Source organism: Callorhinus ursinus, unplaced genomic scaffold (genome assembly GCF_003265705.2).
Source record: "Callorhinus ursinus isolate GAN/ISIS: 27379988/994484 unplaced genomic scaffold, GSC_fseal_2.0 scaffold18, whole genome shotgun sequence".
In the NCBI taxonomy this organism is placed as follows: domain Eukaryota; kingdom Metazoa; phylum Chordata; class Mammalia; order Carnivora; family Otariidae; genus Callorhinus; species Callorhinus ursinus.
In genome coordinates, this window is record NW_027397080.1 from 34,789,857 (window position 1) to 34,805,888 (window position 16,032).

The 16,032-nt window shown below is 59.7% G+C and overlaps 1 protein-coding gene across 4 annotated transcripts; it reads right to left on the reverse strand.

Annotated features, from left to right (window-relative positions):
• Positions 1 to 25: 25 nt before the first annotated feature.
• CCDC27 (coiled-coil domain containing 27) lies at positions 26 to 14,863 on the reverse strand. 4 transcript variants are annotated; one of them, XM_073903449.1, is made up of 13 exons: positions 14,500 to 14,863; positions 13,878 to 14,010; positions 12,695 to 12,805; positions 11,960 to 12,117; positions 9,242 to 9,421; positions 7,704 to 7,784; positions 7,018 to 7,393; positions 6,725 to 6,855; positions 4,645 to 4,722; positions 4,148 to 4,360; positions 2,236 to 2,292; positions 2,054 to 2,158; positions 26 to 626 (listed from the first exon to the last, which is right to left on the reverse strand). In XM_073903449.1, the coding sequence occupies exons 1-13, from the start codon at positions 14,686 to 14,688 to the stop codon at positions 501 to 503; spliced, it is 1,938 nt and encodes a 645-aa protein (XP_073759550.1). In that variant the 5' UTR covers positions 14,689 to 14,863; the 3' UTR covers positions 26 to 500. The 4 variants fall into 4 exon arrangements, 2 of the variants coding, with proteins under 2 accessions (XP_073759550.1, XP_025712737.1); XM_025856952.2 differs by lacking the exon at positions 2,236 to 2,292 and having other exon boundaries at positions 29 to 626; positions 14,500 to 14,862; XR_012381393.1 differs by lacking the exons at positions 26 to 626; positions 2,236 to 2,292 and having other exon boundaries at positions 4,634 to 4,722.
• Between the last annotated feature and the right edge of the window lie 1,169 nt (positions 14,864 to 16,032).

Below are 16,032 nucleotides of genomic sequence, written 5' to 3' on the forward strand. Positions count from 1 at the left end.
CGCGTCGCTATGGCCAAAGCCTGCGGGGTGCGGGACGCACACAGGGTGAACTGCGCAGATCAGAGTGCCTGGCCTCCTGGAGCTTCCACTCCCGCAGCAGTCATGGGAACAGGAGTAGACGATCGCCTCCACTGTCTCCCAGAGGGGTCGCAGCCGCGAAGTGGTGCCCCAGCCAGGGGCGCCCCCACCGCACAGGTTTGTGCCGCAGGTGTTGGGAAGGGGCGGATAGGCACCGGGTCTCAGGCCTCCTAAGCCTGGGGCCTCAGGGGTGGGCCCTTGCTCAGTGTGGGGGTCTCCCCAGGAAGGAGCCAGGGGGGCAGATGGGGGCTGTGGTGGTCGCGCAAGCCCCCACGAGTCCCCCCGGAAGACGGAAAAGCTGAGTCCGTGGCCAATGGCAGAGTTTAATTCTAAAGCGAAAAGGCCGGGCTACACAGGGCTGGCTCCCTGAGCTGGGTGCCGGCCTCCGCTGGGCTGGCTGGCGTCTGGGGCCCCGGCTGGGTCTACTTGGAGGTTATCTTCTTGGACTTGTTCAGGGAGGACGAGGCCTCTGTCTGCTGCAGGGGAGGCACTCTGGCGCCTTTCTGTTTGAGCTGATTGTAGTAGTCGTCTCTCTCAGAGATGATACTCTGCAACAGAAGCCCGGGCCCTCGGTGGTGGGGACCGCGCCTCTCCTCCCCCGGGCGGGGGGGGGGCGGGGGCGCAGCAGTGGTGTGCGCTGACCTGACCGCCGGCTCTCCAGCGGAGGAGGCTCTGGTCTGTAGCATCTGCTAACTTCTGGGCTGGAAACACTCCCCACCTCTGCTGATCCCGCCCCGGCGATGAAGCCACAGAACTCAGCCCGACACGGGCTGGCGTCACCTCTCCCCTGAAGCAGCACTAAGTGCACTTATGTCCTCTGAGGATGTCGAGTGGCCCAGACCAAGAGACCTCAGAGGCCATCGAGTCTGTCCCTCAAGTCCCTTCTGTCCTGCGCACAGGGAGATGGCCAGCCCCTCCCTCAGCTCTGCTGCTTTGGCACATCACTGCTTTGCATGCAGCAGAGGAAAGGGCTTCTTTCCTGGCTACTGGCGGGTACTGATGACTCCTCCCATCCCTCTATCCTTCCCTCCCTCCTCCCTCTCCCCCACACCAAACAACAGGAGCCAGGTTGCAGAGACCTTTGCAGGCTGCAGAGACCTCTCCCCAGGTCCTCTTGCAGGTCTTCCCCCTCCCCAGACTGTTGCCACCCTACAGGGGCACTGTCTCCCACGACATAGGAGAAAGGAAATCAGGTCTCGGGGAAATGTGGGTGCTGGAAGGTCATAGGCACCTGCTGGGGTAAAGGACCATGTCATGGGAGGCTTGGGGCGTGGGGACAGAAGCGGCCCCTAGTGAGAGTCCATATGGCCCTGCACAGAGCACGTGACAGTCAGGGCTCTTCTCCCAGAGCCCTCCCCCCACCATGCCCAGAAGGCAGACAGGCTCTCTCCCAGGTGCAGAGGGAGGCTCTACTGCTCAGTGAACTCAAGAGCCAGCCCACAGCTTGTCAGCCAAGGCCCACGGGGGTGGTGGCTTGCCCCTGCCAGCCCCAAAGCCTGCACTATTTCTCCTGCACCACCCTGTCCCGTGAGGCCTCTGCTTGGGGTCGTCAGGATGACAGCCTGAACCAAGGCCAGGGAAGGGGGGCCACGCTGGGGTCCTGGCTGCGCAGACGAGGATTCCAGCTGAGGCCACGCTGAGGTGCCAAGAAGCATCCCCAAAGAGGCTGAACTGGACAGAACCTGGCGGGGCGGGGAGGGGGGGGCATGTTCCTGCTGCTGGAGAATCTCCAGGACCCCAGCAGCTTGGTCCCCTCCTCACTGCACCCGGAGCTGAACGCTGAGAGCAGCCTAGCCATGGGGAGATCTGGTCCCCTCTGCCTGAGCAGAGAGCAAGGATGATCCCAGGGGCACAGTGAATGGTGACACAACCAGGATGAGAATGGGGGTCCCCTCAGCCCCCTGCCGCGGATCAGCAAGCGTCACCCTAGAGAGGCAGCCTCAGGGACCAGGAAACAGCCCAGCGCTGGATATACCTGCAGAGCTTCCAGAATGTCATTGTCAGAGATCTCAGTGGCAAAGGACTTGACCCCGGAGGTGCTGAAGGTGGCCTGGATGATCTTGTTTCTCAGTCTCTCAAGCTGTGAGCAAAGAGAAGGAGGGGGCAAATCACGCCCAACCCTGAGTGAAGCCTTCCAGAAGGTAGATTTGTCCTCACTTTTCGAAGCTTTAGGAACTGGAAGTGTTTGGAGAGGCCAGCTGGTCTGCCTGTGAGCTAGAAGGTGCCAGATCAAAACTCAGACCCAGGGCGGCTGGGCACCCAGGCTTTAAGACTTTCTACTATTTTTTTTTTAATTGAAAAAGTAAAACCTGCACAAGGCTTAAAAAAGAAAAAACAGTACAAGGTCTCCAAAGCATCCCCCAGGCCATCGTCCACAAGGGAGCTGGCACTCCCTGCCCCCAGGGGAGACTCCAGGATGCCCCTGGGAACACCCTGCAGGCTTATCAGCCCCTCACTGTTGGCACTGCAGGGAACACCTGGCCCTCCCTCCTTTTCTTGGGATGGTGAGGCAGTCCTCAGTGGTTTGCATTAACCAGCCATGAATGGGGCGGTAACCAGGAGTTAACTAGGACGGAGCTGAGGCTGTCTAGTCTTGCTGCCATCAGCATCATTGTGCTGATATGCATTGTTCATCTCCTCCACTCTGAACCCCAGAAGCACTCAGATGGGCCCCCAAGTTATGGTGGCAGCTCAGCACCCGCTCCTCACCCTCAATGAGCAGAAGCCCTGATGATGCAGAAACGTCCCGTGAGAGCCGGCCTCAAGAGAGTTTGCATTGCCTCAAAAGGGCTGCAGGCCGGTCCACTTTGCCCCTGGGACAGCGTTGAAGTGACAGAGGGCATGTTAGGAGCCCCTGGACCTTGGGTGGGGAGGGGGTTTCCTTTCTTTCCAATGTGGATTGGTGCCAGCTCTGCACCCCATACTGTACTGGGTGTAGGGGTTACCGAGGGAAGGGGGGCCCGCCCCCTGTACTGGAGGTGACTGCTGCTGGGCAAGGGGTGGCAGTCACCCGGAGTGTCCGGCCACAGTGCCCCACGCCCGGGCTGCTTCAGGCGTCACTCACGGGTCACGCACCACTTCCAGAGGACCCCAGACCTGCCCCCACAAACTTTCTCAACACAGCATTCCAGGCGCTACCAAACTGAGGCGAGAACCAGACCGATGATGCACCATCCCCCGCTCACACTCTAGCTGGGAGGACTGCTGGATCCCAAACACAGTTTTAGGAGAGACAGCGAGTGGCGGGCGCTCATTGATGCTGCCGAGCCATTCAGCGGGAGGCTGGCTCCTCCGGGCGGGAAGAACACACCCCGTTACAGCAGGCACTCTGGGGGGGGCAGGGGAAGGTGTTCTTTCAAAAGCCTACACGCACAGGACTTTCTCTTTGCTGGTTTTTGGATTCTGGTCGGCTCTTCGCCGATTTCCTTTTTGGCCTGGGTCCGTCAGCAGAGGGCACCTCGGTCTCCCTCTGTGCCTTTGCTCACGTGTAGCATGGGGGCTCAGATATGGGGTCGGGCTCTCCACATCCCAGCACCACCCCCACGCAGCTCTGGGGGCGCCAGAGGGTTATTTCGCCCCTCCGGCTGCAGGCTCCTCCTGTGAGCAGTGAGGACGCTAAGAACACCTGCTTTACCAGCTTTGTTCACGAGGTTAGACTTCACTGAGCAGCTTAGAACGGTGCCCGACCCCGGCACGCACCCCGGAAACTATAAATAGATGGCGTACCCCTGGCCCCGGAGCGCTCCTTCCTGGCCGGCTATCCAAACCCTCGCACCCCTTCACAGCACAAGCCAGACACGGCCCGTCCCGCCCAAAGTGTGCAAGCCCCATCACACCTACGGTCTCTCCGCCACCATTTCTGGAGCGCCAATTCTGTGCCGGGGGCGGGGCTACGCGGGGGAGTGAGCCTAAGCCCCCGCCTCCTCGGCGCACGGCCCGCCCCCTCGGCGCACGGCCCGCCCCCCTCGGCGCACGGCCCGCCCCCTCGACGCACGGCCCGCCCCCCTCGGCGCACGGCCCGCCCCCCTCGGCGGTGGGCGGGCTCGGGCGCTCCGCACGCGGGGCCTACCCGGGACTGGGCGCTCTCCAGGGCCACGCGGGCCTGCTGCTCCGCCTGCTGGATCATTTCGTTCTTGCTCAGCATCGACTCCTGCAGCCACTTCCATCTCTGCAGGTGGTTCTGGTTCTGGCTCGCCTGGGCCTGCAGCTTGCTGACCGTGGCGTCGAACTCCGAGATGATGTGCTCCTGCTTTTCGAGTTTGCTCTGCAGCTCCAACACTTGCTGCAGGGGAGCCAGGGAGGACAGGGCAGTAGGCCCACCTGGCCCAAACGGGTCACCCGTGTTCCCCGCCCGTCCTTCCCCCAAAAGACCGCCGGCCCTCATGGAGCCAGCAATGGCAAGGAGCTTCTGCATGCGCTCGTGCTCCTGCGATTCGCTCACCGGGGTGCTGCCTGAGGTAGGGGGCCCCGACTCACTGCGAGGGTGTTTCCAGCTCCTCTTGCCCGCGCTGTCAGGACTTACAACAAGAACAGCCGTCTGGCTGTTTAACCACACCTGGCGGTCACCTGGCGGAGAAGAATGTTGTCCTTCTCGATGATGCCCATCATCTCTTCGTGCTTCTTGTCTTCCCTGAGGTTGGAGAACTGGAAGGCAGACGGGGGAGGGGGGTGGCTCAGGGGGACTCGGGGGCTATACGACAGATGGAACACTTGCATCCAGCTTTTCTCCCTGAGCCTCAGTACGATGAAAGCAGCGGGACTTCTGCCAAGGACAAGAGGGGCAAACACATGGGGAGCTGGAGAGCAGGGCCCGGAAGGCCAGATCCTAAACCAGTAGGGGTGGAGAGTTGAAAACAAGCCCAGTTCACGCTTCTGGTCCTCAGATCTCAGAAATTGGTGGTACAGGTTCTTCTGGATCTGGAACCTAACGTGGGGAGGATCAGTGGATACTTCTCCAGAAACTAAGAGCGGCAGACCCGTCCCTGCCCTCAAGCACTGGGAGCCTGTGCTGTGTTCACCTGGTGAGAGGCTGGATGTCGGGGGCATAGCAGAGGGTCTCTGGCGAAGGAGGGGCCAGGCGCAGTGGAGGGTGGACCCCCCAGGCTCCAGATGGGGGATGTGGGGGCCAAATGTGGATGCCCCTGCTGTCTTCCCATCTTGGCTCCTAGAACACCAGCAGCTAGGCCTTCTCATTCCAGGCAAGAAACTTCCAGGTTCCCCGAAGAACTAACAAGACAACCTTCGAACGCTCGGCTGAGGTGCCCACATGTGCCCGTGCGTGTGAAGCACAAACTTACTGCCACGTGCTCAGAGACCCCACTCAGCTCTGGCACAAGTGAGGCCCTCTGATGAATGACAGACACCAAGACAAAGGGACCCAGGGCACTTGCAGGCGATCAAAGATTCAGGAGGTTGAGCCCAGCGACCGTGAGTGTTCCGCGGGGGATATAGACAAGACACTGAACCGTGAGACAAAAGAAGAAAAAAGGACGTTGGAGAACAAGAGAGGTCTCGGAAGCCATCCGTGCAACAGAGAAGAGCACGGGAGGCGGCTGTGGATAAAGAGCCGGGAACAGGGGCCGTAGAGCAAACCACCCAGAGATGGGACAGCAAGAAGAGGAAGAACAGGGCTCCGGGGACACCGGGAGGAGTGCTCAAGAAACAAGACGGAGAGAGAAGAAACAAGGTAACATAACCTTCCAGGGCAGAGTTTCAGGACACCTGGGACAGAGAGCCCAGTGGTTTTCCGGAGACGCAGCAGCGCACCCAGACCCCGGTCCCAGGCAAGCGAGAATTGGGAGTACCCAGGACTGCCCCCCACAGCAGCCTGGGTTGCTCGGGCCCGTGGGGCAGTACCCTCACTGTGGGCGCAAAGCGCTCTCCCGGCTGTGGTTCGGCATCCCACCAAATTCTGTTGACGTGTAGAATAAGGACATTAGCAGAATACGGTGCCCCCACAAATTTACACCCACTCAATTTTATCAGAAGACTACTGCAGGATGTGCTCCAGTGAAAACACGGGAGTAGATCAGAAAAGGAGGAAACTTCATCCTGTTTGGCAAAACCTGTGTTTGAGTCCCAGGTGGGCATGAGCTGCTGGCAGTCATACCCCGAGCGTCCCATCACGGTGGGACGGCGCCGGTGGGAGGCCGACCTGCCGGTGCTGGGGGCCCCAGGCGGGGCAGGAAAGAGGGAAGCGCTCGATAATGCTAGGATGGAGAAAATTCCAGAATGGGTGTTAGAAGCATACTGTTTGTAGGCCCGCAAAGTGATTCCTAAAGAAGAGTTGAGAGCAGTCGCCCTGGGGGATGGGCACACAAGACGGAAGAGGTCGGGACCCGCCCCTGCTGTGTGACAAGCCTGCGGGACTATTTCATTCTTTAGGTTGTGTGCGTGAATAACTTTGATGAAACAAAACACGTAGCAAGGGGTGGGCTTGGCGGAATGGCGGCCTCTCTAAGTGTGCGTGCGCTCGACCCTGGGACTCGAGCACGCGGGGATGCTGGAGAAGGGACCGGGAGCCAAGCAGCCCAGGGAGGACGGTGCGGGCCAGGGGGCGTGGCGTGACCCAGGACAGGCTGCCCCAGCTCGGGACGGTGGGGACGGGCGGGGCTGCTGGTGCCCGCTGCGTGACGGGCATGGCCACCTTGTTGGACATGGCTTGTAACTGCTCCCTCCGCTCCTGGAGCTCCTTCTGCAGGGTCTCGTTCTTCGTGTTCAACATGTGCAGTTGGGATTCCTGGAAATCCACTTGGCGTTGTAAAGACACGGCGGCCCCTGTGTGAGCCGTACGTGGGAAGGAGGGGAGAGAGGGCAGGGGCTAGGAGGCCGAGACAGGGGGGCTCTGGCCCCAGGCTGAGGGCTGCCACCTCCTGCCCTGCGTCCCTCGTCCCCTGGGCCACCCTCTATCCTGTGGCTCCTGGGCCCCCAGCGCCCCACCTGTTGCGAGCGAGTGTCTGGTCCTGGTGACCTCCAGCTCTGTCTGCAACTCCTGGATCACGTGCTCGTACTCCTCCAGCTGCGCTATCAGCTCCCGCTCAAAAGCCTCCTCCAGGGAGTGGGAGCTCCCCCTGCGCTGGTCCTCCTCCTCCTGCGCCTGCTCCTCCTCCTCCAGCTCCATCACCTCCTCCTTCTCCTCCTCCAGTTGCTCCTGCTCCTCACCCCCCTCCTTGGGTGCGGCCCCCTTCCTGCCTGCTGGGCCCTTCCCTTCGCCGTCCGCCCTCTCCTCTGCCTCTGCGTCTGCAGCCTCTTCTTCCTCGCCGCCAGCTGCTTCCAGGTCCTGGCCTCTGCCGGTCACGGCAGACTCCTCCTGAAGCTGGGAGAGGGAGGGGGCGCTGGGCAGGCAAGCAGGGGGCAGGGAGCACTCCACTGGCCGCCGTGCCAGCGCCCCGCCGCACCGTCTCGGGAGACCGCCACTGCCTGGCTCCTCCCTGCACCTGTGCAGGGCGGACAGGGGAGCTGGAGTCCCTTTTCCGGGAGCTGCTCTGCCCCCCTGCACCTGTTCCCCTCAGGTGTGGCTGAGGGACCACGACGCGGAGGTGCTGGGAGGACGCCGCCATTGCCAGGCAGCCCCGGAGATGTAGCCTGGGCCAAGCCTGCCTGCTCAGGATCCCGGCGGCCCGCACCTGCCTCCAGTGCTGCAGCTCCTCATCTGGGAAGAAGGTCTTCAGGATGCTCAGCCTCCCGCTGGGCTTTGGCACCGGCTCCTGCAAGATGGCCACATGAGCCTCAGCGTTCCAAACTGCCCCCTCAGCTCCCCTGGCTGATGTCCTGAGACCCATCCTTCTGGAAGGGGACAGCACCCTCTCCATGTTGCAGGGGAGAGGGGGATCAAGTGTCTTCCTGCCAAAGGTGCTGTGTTGGTGAGAAGGGGGGCAGTGACCGGCAGATGAGCATCCCTGGGGGACGGTGATGGCAGATGAGCAGCCCTGGGGGGAGGGTGACCTGCAGATGGGCAGCCCTGAGAGGAGGGTGATCGGCACATGGGCAGCCCTGGGGGGAAGGTGACCTGCAGATGGGCAGGCCTGGGGGGAGGGTGACCAGCACATGGGCAGCCCTGGGGGGACGGTGATGGCAGATGAGCAGCCCTGGGGGTGACAGTGACCTGCAGATGGGCAGTCCTGGAGGGAGGGTGACCTGCAGATGGGCAGTCCAGGGGGGGAGGTGACCTGCTGATGGGCAGCCCTGGGGGGGAGGTGACCTGCTGATGGGCAGCCCTGGGGGGGATGGTGATGGCAGATGAGCAGCCCTGGGGGGAGGGTGACCTGCAGATGGACAGCCCTGAGGGGAGGGTGACCGGCCCATGGGCAGCCCTGGGGGGAAGGTGACCTGCAGATGGGCAGCCCTGGGAACAATGTGATTTCTGGCTCCCTTGGACCCGCCCCAGGGAGTGGCCTTGCAGCAGTGGGCACCCCCACTTTGTTCCAAGAGTGGAGGGCCAGCCTGCCATGCCCACGTTGCATGTCCCTGTAGGCCCAGTGCGGGCTCAAGCCTCTCTAACAGCCCCCGGGAGGCCAGGGAACAGGGAAGGCAAGCCGATGCTCCCAGGCCTCTTCAGACTCCTGCTGCCCCTGCCTGCTGGTACTGCACCATCCGTGTCCAGGCAGCTTTCTCTGGTGGCATCTCGGGGATTTGGTGATGGTCCGAGGCCCCCACCCCACCTCACATGTGCCCCTAGCATAATGCCAGGCTGTATCCTCAGGTATGAAAGAAATCAGGTTTTAGAAAGACCGGGTGACTTCCCCACGAGGACCTGCCTAGTTTAGTCCTCTGCCCAGACTCCCTGCTTTATAGGCAAGGACACTGAGCATCCTGCAGCCAGAACAGATCAGGCGAATCCGGGCCACCAGGCCCACAGGGCCCATGGCTAAGCCAGGTCGGGAGACTTCACCTGCAGGGGGCCTTCCGTCCTATGGGATTTCAGAGGGGCTGGCCCTCAGCTTACAGGTGAGGAAACAGAGTCCAGAGAACAACACAACCTGTCCCAGGCAGGAAAGCAAGCTGGCAGCCAAACACAGGGGTCTAGATGTCCAGCTCACGGCTCTTCTACCCACGAGGCCGTGGCAGCCTTCCCGGATGACGGGGCGTTTGCTGGAGACCTGAGGGCCACCAGGAGCTTTGGACACTTTGGATGCAGAGCCTGCAGCCCGGGCCCTGCACTCACCTTCGTGCACTGGCATACCCATGTCTCCCGGCCCTTGTTTTTAAGGAGGCATTTCAGCATTTTCTTCAAGGCCTCCCTCTCCTCCTGAAGGGCCAAGACCTCCTCATCTTCCTTCTGAGGTGGCACCTCCATCGCGGACAGCCGCTGCACTTCCTCCCGCAGCATGACCAGGCAGTGATCCTGGGCACAGAAGCATGGGTAGCCCCTGGGTGCCACACAGGCTCCCCCCCAGCCCCCGGCCCCCGGCCCCACCCTCTCTGGGCGCCTGCAGGAAGAGCAGACCTGGAAATCCCAGCCAATCCTGCCCAAGGGCGGGGACCAAGTCCTTGCCTCGGGAAACTCCTGGCAGCGTCCCTTTCAGGCCTGGTCCTGGCCAGCCCCCCAGTCGCAGTGGGGGATACTGTTCTTCTGCACGGCCCCACAGCGAGCCAGCAGCACCCTCCGAGAGCCACCCCCTGGGGCTTGCAGGGAGCCAGACCCTCTGCCCCTCCACCTTCCGTGCTCAAAATTCCAACATGTTTGGATAGCTGGAAATGGAAGGACTTGCCATCGGTAGCTCCGAACCGGGAGCAGCGTAAAGGAAGGCCCTGGGCCCGCAGTGCACCCCCACAGTCCCAGGAGGGAAAAGAAAGGAACTCAAAAGTCCTCCAAATGTTTGGGATTTAAGTGCCAGGTTCCTACGTGGTCCACGAACCAAAGAAGCAGAAGGCACACAGGAAGTTAGAAAATGTCTTAAACAGAGCGATAATGAACAGTGTCAAGAGGTACTGAGACTTGTGGGGTGAAACTGAACTGCGGAGAGGACAGTCACAGCGCCGTGCGCACCGGGCAAGCAAGGCAACCAGCACCTGAGCGTCCATCAGAGGGGTCCAGGAAAGAGCTGCGGGCTACGGTGGGAGGGCCCGAGCAACCAGGATGGGAACTGGAGGACCCAGCTGGGAGCGGGGCAGGGGGAGGGGCAGGTGCGGCAGGACTGCGGGGGTCTCGGGTACGCGGAATTATTCACACGGCTAAGCTAAAATAACCTGGCAGAAATCACCCTTCTTCCCCTGGCTCGTGGTGATTCAGACCCAGGCACCTGTCCCACACCAGACAGTGGTTGCTGGAAAGGGGATGCTCGTTTCCACTGGGGCCGCTGAGTGGACACCATGCTGCCATGTCACTGCAGGTGACTCTCTGGCCTCCGGTGGAGACTCGCTGCCTCTTCAGCTCAGACCAGGTGGAGATGAGAGAAAGGGAAGCCTAAGGACAGCTTCCAAGCTCCTGGAGGCAGCCAAGCGGGCAGCCCTTCTCCCGGCCGCTTCACACATGTGAGCTTTCCCCTTCCCACGGTTTGCAGAGAACATCCTTTCACATAGACCTGTGTGGTCCTACCGCTTGATAGCCTCAGGCTTTCCCCGACGTGAAATTGCTTTCCCCAAAGTGGTCACAGGATATCGACACTTCTAAAATCGTGACATCTCTCAGAAAATGCAGAGTGTCAGGAGTAAAGGTAAAATGAAGACTCGTGGAGCCACACTATCTGGGCTTTGCGCACCCACCAGCTGCCCAACATTTTGTGGTGCTCATTTCCATGACTGTCATTAAAGCCCCACCAGCTTTAAAACACCACCAACAACAGAAGGTGATTCTAAGAAAAGAGAGAGAGAGAGACGGCCCAAGTTAGCACTGTCAGGAATGGGAAAGAGGCTCCCTCTCCTGCAGAAATGGGGCGGGGGGCGCCTGGGTGGCTCAGTCGTTAAGCCTCTGCCTTCAGCTCAGGTCATGATCCCGGGGTCCTGGGATCGAGCCCCGCATCGGGCTCCCTGCTCGGCGGGAAGCCTGCTTCTCCCTCTCCCACTCCCCCTGCTTGTGTTCCCTCCCTCGCTGTGTCTCTCTCTGCCAAAAAAAAAGAAAGAAAAAGAAATAAAGAAATTAGAGGGTTATGAAGAGACCATTATGCACAGGATCAGGCTAATAAATCTGAAAATTTACATGTAATGGACACATTCCTCGAAAAACATAGCTTTTCCAAAGTGAAACAAGAGGGAGGAGGAAGCCTGAGTATCTTTCAAGGACGTGAATTTCTGACTTGGAAAACCTGCCCCGTGAGGACTCTCCAGGCACACATGGCCTCAAAGATGAATTCTTTGCCAATCTCATGCAGACTCTTCCAGAGAATAAAATAGGAAAGAGAAAATGCCTCCCAATTTTTTGATTGTTTGTTCTGAGGCCAGAATTACTCTGACACCGAAAGTAAACGAGGGAATTACAGACAGGTAAACTGTAGGCCAGTCTCTGTCACAAAGATGCAGAGCGTAACATCACAACGAGTCCACTTGTAGGTAGATCTTTGTATACAAGCTGATTATGACTGTTTTCAAGAATATATTCTCTTAAGTGGAAATAGTGGGTCAAAAGCTATGTGGATGGTTGACATCATGATATGTGTGGTCAGCTGCATGCTGAGGGGACGAGATCCATGCCAGCTCAACCTGCCACACGCTGGGATGAAGATGCACAGGGGCCAGAAGGTCTGGAAAACAGGTGAGTCACGGGGGCCTAAGGAGGGTCCTGGGCGTCATTTTTGGCCGCATCTGGAGACCTGCTTGGACAGCTAACCAGATACCCCAACAAGAGCCCTGGGGGGCTGGCCGGGCCCTCCTATCCTGCCGGACGTGGAGCCGGGGCATTAGGGTCAGGCTCTCTGCCCGGGGCTCCACACGCATGTGGCCGTACCTTCTCGTGGATGACAGAGATGTACCAGGGTAACTGCTTTTTTGGGTGGCTCTGCGCCAGGACCGGGCTGCTGGGGACCGGGCCTGTGATCTGGGATCCACTCCTCTTCCGCAAGTAGTTGAATTCACAGGCACTCTTACTAAAGGGAAGGAGGCACCCTGTGGGGAAGCCGCGGGGCGTCAGACTCGGAGTGCTGAGCCGCCCTGGGGGCGTTCCACGGTAGTTTCCCCCTCGCAAGACGCCCCTGGGAAACCCTTTGCTGCCCAGCTGGGCTCCTCCACGCCTCCTAGTGCTGACCCCCATCGTCCATCCCTCCCCACCTGCCCCTGCGTGGGTTGAAGAAATGGAGGGAGATCATCAAAGCAGCCCTTGGAGATCCCCAGAGCCTAGGGGTCAGAACACCAGGGGTCACAGTGATGGCCCAGACATTTGTGAGGGGTTTCCTCACATTCAGACAGAGGAGACCTTTGTGTGCAGAGATCATCTTTGGATAAACCAAAGTAAGTATATTCATGCGTGGGAACAGTGCATTCTACTCAAGGAGGGATGCATCCTGTGTAAGGGGCATAGGGTCGGGCAGGTGGTCCTGGGAAGGGAGTCCCATGGGGGCATAATCAGGGAGACCTGGGGAGAGCAGGGGTCCCAGCAGGTTCAGGCAGAGGCCTCAGAGCTGGCCTGCCAAGGAGAGGACCCCAGGGGCATGCTCGTCCCAGTGGCGGCAGGCCCTGCCCTCACCGTCCACCTTTGTGTCGGAGCCCCGATGGCTGCAGGACGGGTCCTGGGTCACCTTCCAGGAATCAAAGCCCGTGCACAACTCCTCGGGCACCTCGGCTGAGGTGGATGAGCCTGCAGAACGTTAAAAATGCTGGCTGACGACAGCTAAGGCCACGTCTTCACAAGACCTCCTGGGCAGGGATGATGATTTCATTTCTTTTTAAACTTCAGGTAGGATTAAAGATGACTTTTGTCACTGGATGTATGGGATTGAACCCTGGGACTAAATCGAACCATGATTCTGTCCTCCTGGCCATTTGTGTGCCCACGTGGAACAGACCGGGTGCAACTTCATCTCTGCAAATGGATGCATCCCCTCCTCTGGAAGGACCCTGCATTCTCATCTGTAAAACTGGCTCGGCCTCAAAGTCTCCAAGAGGCCCCTCTACCCCAATGGGCAGACCCCGTTTCCCCTCGGCCATCATGAATCATGTCAGTGGCGGGTGCATGCAGGACACAGTGTGGTCTCTCAGCCCATCCCAGCCCTGCCCAGAATTCACGGACCTGGAGTGCTGGCTGCTCTCTGAGGTTCCATCCCTGAGAAAGGGGAGCTTAGGGCCAGAACGGGTGGGGGCTCCTGCTTCTGACACGAACAAGGCCCCCATCGCTAGCCACAGGCTCTAAGCTTCCATTTCCCTGTCCCTAACCACAATGCCATGTGTGGGGACATGGAACCAGTGCAGGCCCAGGAACTGGGAAGTCTAGGGTGCTGTCCGGCCTGGGCACTGCCCCCCGGTGACTGCTGAGTGCCTGGCTCCTCTCTCAAAGCCTCCTGTTCTCCCGGATCAGAACAGTGTGCAGTCACACCTGACGGTGGTTGGTCTCCTTACCAGGATTGGTTCCTATCTTTGGCCTCATGACCTCTTTACTGCAGCTTCTAGAATTTTGAGCCTTCTCCCTCTCCCCTACCCCCAACCCTACTGAGTCTGGTGACTGAGACAAGAGAAAAGCAAGAAGGCTTTTCCTTCCCCCCTGCCCCCCCTGCAGCCAGGTCTTGCTGCGTGCTCCAGCTGGTGCTTCTGCATGCACAGTGAGTTCCCACCACTGGCCACCACTCTGGCTGACGAGCACCAGGAAGGTTACCCCACTCCTCCAGGGAGGGAGGTGGTTTCCATGTGGGGGCCTCCCCGTGGGTGGCTCTCACCGTAACGAGACATAGACGTGGCCTTGGTGCTGAACTGAGGGCAGCCAGGGCGCTTGAGAAACGCCTTTCTCAGCTCCTCTAGTTCGGCCATGAAGCTGGTGTCCTCGGGGCCGGGGGCTTGCTTGTATTCACCCTGGTGGAGTGGGGACAGCAAGACAGTGGGAGAAGAGCCCCTGGAAGCCACGTGCACCGACCGCAGCCATCTGCCCTGTTCCCGAGAACCACAGGCTTCAGGACAGGCACGTGTACCCACTGGAGAAACCACCGGCATCCACCTGGGGGGCCGCGGGTGGCTTTCTGGTCTCCTTGAGCTCATGGTAGATTCAGGAGCCTCGCAGCTGTGCTATCCCTTCCTTGTCCTCTCTTCCCTCGACTTCACTCCTTTTTGAGACACCCCCCCCACCCAGGAAGGCTCAGGGCAGCCAGCCATCTTCTCTCCCAGGCTTTCGGGTTGCCAATTCTTTACACTCCCAGAATTGGCCCATCTTCTTCTGTCACCAAAGCATATTTGGAAGGCTGCAGCGGGCGCCCAGGCCCTGAGGCCTCCCATCAAGGGGGAGAAGCAGGCCAGCCCTGAGTTAGCTGTGCCGTGGCCTGGCCGTTCCCCTCCGGGACCCCACACCTTCTTCCCGTAGAAGCGGCTGATGGTCTGAGCCGACTTGCTGAGGGAGCGCTGTCTCCGGCGAAGTTTCCACTCTGGGACCAGGTTGTTCCGGCTGGCCACACACTGGAGGAGCATCAGGCCCTTCTCCATCAGGTTGGGCACCACGCTGTGCTTCTTTGGCAGGCTGGCTCCGCCAACCGGCAACATCCTTGGGGCGGGGCGGAAGGACTGGAGAATGCCTTGGATGGACGGCCCCTGTGGGCCTCTTTGTCTGGAGCAAGGTGTCAAGGGGAGCAGGGGCTCGAGCGTGGACCTGCCGCCGGGCACAGCCCTGGACACGACCAGCTTCGGAAGCTCCGCGTCCTGTGGGATCCTGGGAGGGTGTACGGCATCACAGATGTCTCCATAGCAACAAAGCGTGTCATTCGTCTTAATTTGCTGGGATTTGTCTTCACTAGGAAGAACTGTGTATCTCCAGTTGCACTCAGCCTTCTGACCATGCGAGGAGGTTCTTTCCTCTGGGGCAGCACACGGCGCACACCTGCACGGCTGACTCCCCTCGGGGTCTGGCGTCTACATCTTGGGACTTTTGTCTTTTAAGTACTTCTCCATCTCTATCCCTGATGCAGCTGTCACCACTCAAATTTGTCACCTTTCCCTTGCAATAATCTCCCCTGAGTTTTTGTGACAGACTCTTAGTCTACATTCACTCCTCTACATCCCTCCCTGCCCCGTGCCCAGCAGCCCAGCCCACTTCCTCACCTGCACTTGCTCTTGTCCCAAAGCTGCGCTTGGTTATCACTGCCTGAAACAAGGAGCGTGCTAGGCACCCCGGGTTGAGTGAGGATTGAGGTGGCCCCCTGCGTTCCCGGAAGACCCCTGGCATGGGTACCATTGTCCTCACCCACCCGCAGTAATGCTCTGCACCTTCACACCGTGGAGTCCTTGAAAACAGGACCTGTGCAACCCCCCGTGTCCCGCCAAGCATCTGTGAATTTGCTAGCACACAGTGAGATGCACCTGGCATTCTGTGTAGACCTGGGTCCAGGCATCTGCCTGCAGTCCTCCTCACGTATACGGGTGTGCACACAGGTCTGTGCAAACATCCCCCACATGCACACATTCACACACAAAGCCCAGCCTGTCTTGGATGTGAAACCACATTGGATTATGATCGGACCCGAAGCAGGGAGGCCGGAAGGTGGCTGGAGCCGGACCGCTTGAGTTCAGATCCCAGCCCCAACATATTAGTATCTCCTTGTCCTTGGCTAGTCCCTCCACCTCTCTGTGCCAATTTGCTCATCTCCACAGCGGGGATACAAATAATACCCATCTCCTAGAGTCGCTGTGAGGATTTAATTAGGAAACAGAGAGAGAGAGAAAGAGAGAGAGAGCTTCCTGCCATAGGCGGCACCTAGTCAGTAAAGCCCCCCCTGGGGACTGTCATCATTGCTACGCTCCTCACCCCGCCTTTGGCATCCCCTTGCTGCCTGTCCTGGGGAACTGGGAGCACCTGGTAGGTAAGAACGCGAACAAAGGGGATGATAAAAA

What these genes read in the sequence shown, in the direction of transcription:
- CCDC27 (XM_073903449.1), bottom strand. Translation starts at nt 14,688, where the DNA reads ATGTTGCCGGTTGGCGGAGCCAGCCTGCCAAAGAAGCACAGCGTGGTG. An exon ending in CTCCGACACAAAGGTGGACG is followed by an intron (nt 12,118 to 12,694) that starts GTGAGGGCAGGG and finishes GCTTCCCCACAG; the next exon opens with GGTGCCTCCTTCCCTTTAGT. An exon ending in TCTCTGTCATCCACGAGAAG is followed by an intron (nt 9,422 to 11,959) that starts GTACGGCCACAT and finishes TTCTGTGCCCAG; the next exon opens with GATCACTGCCTGGTCATGCT.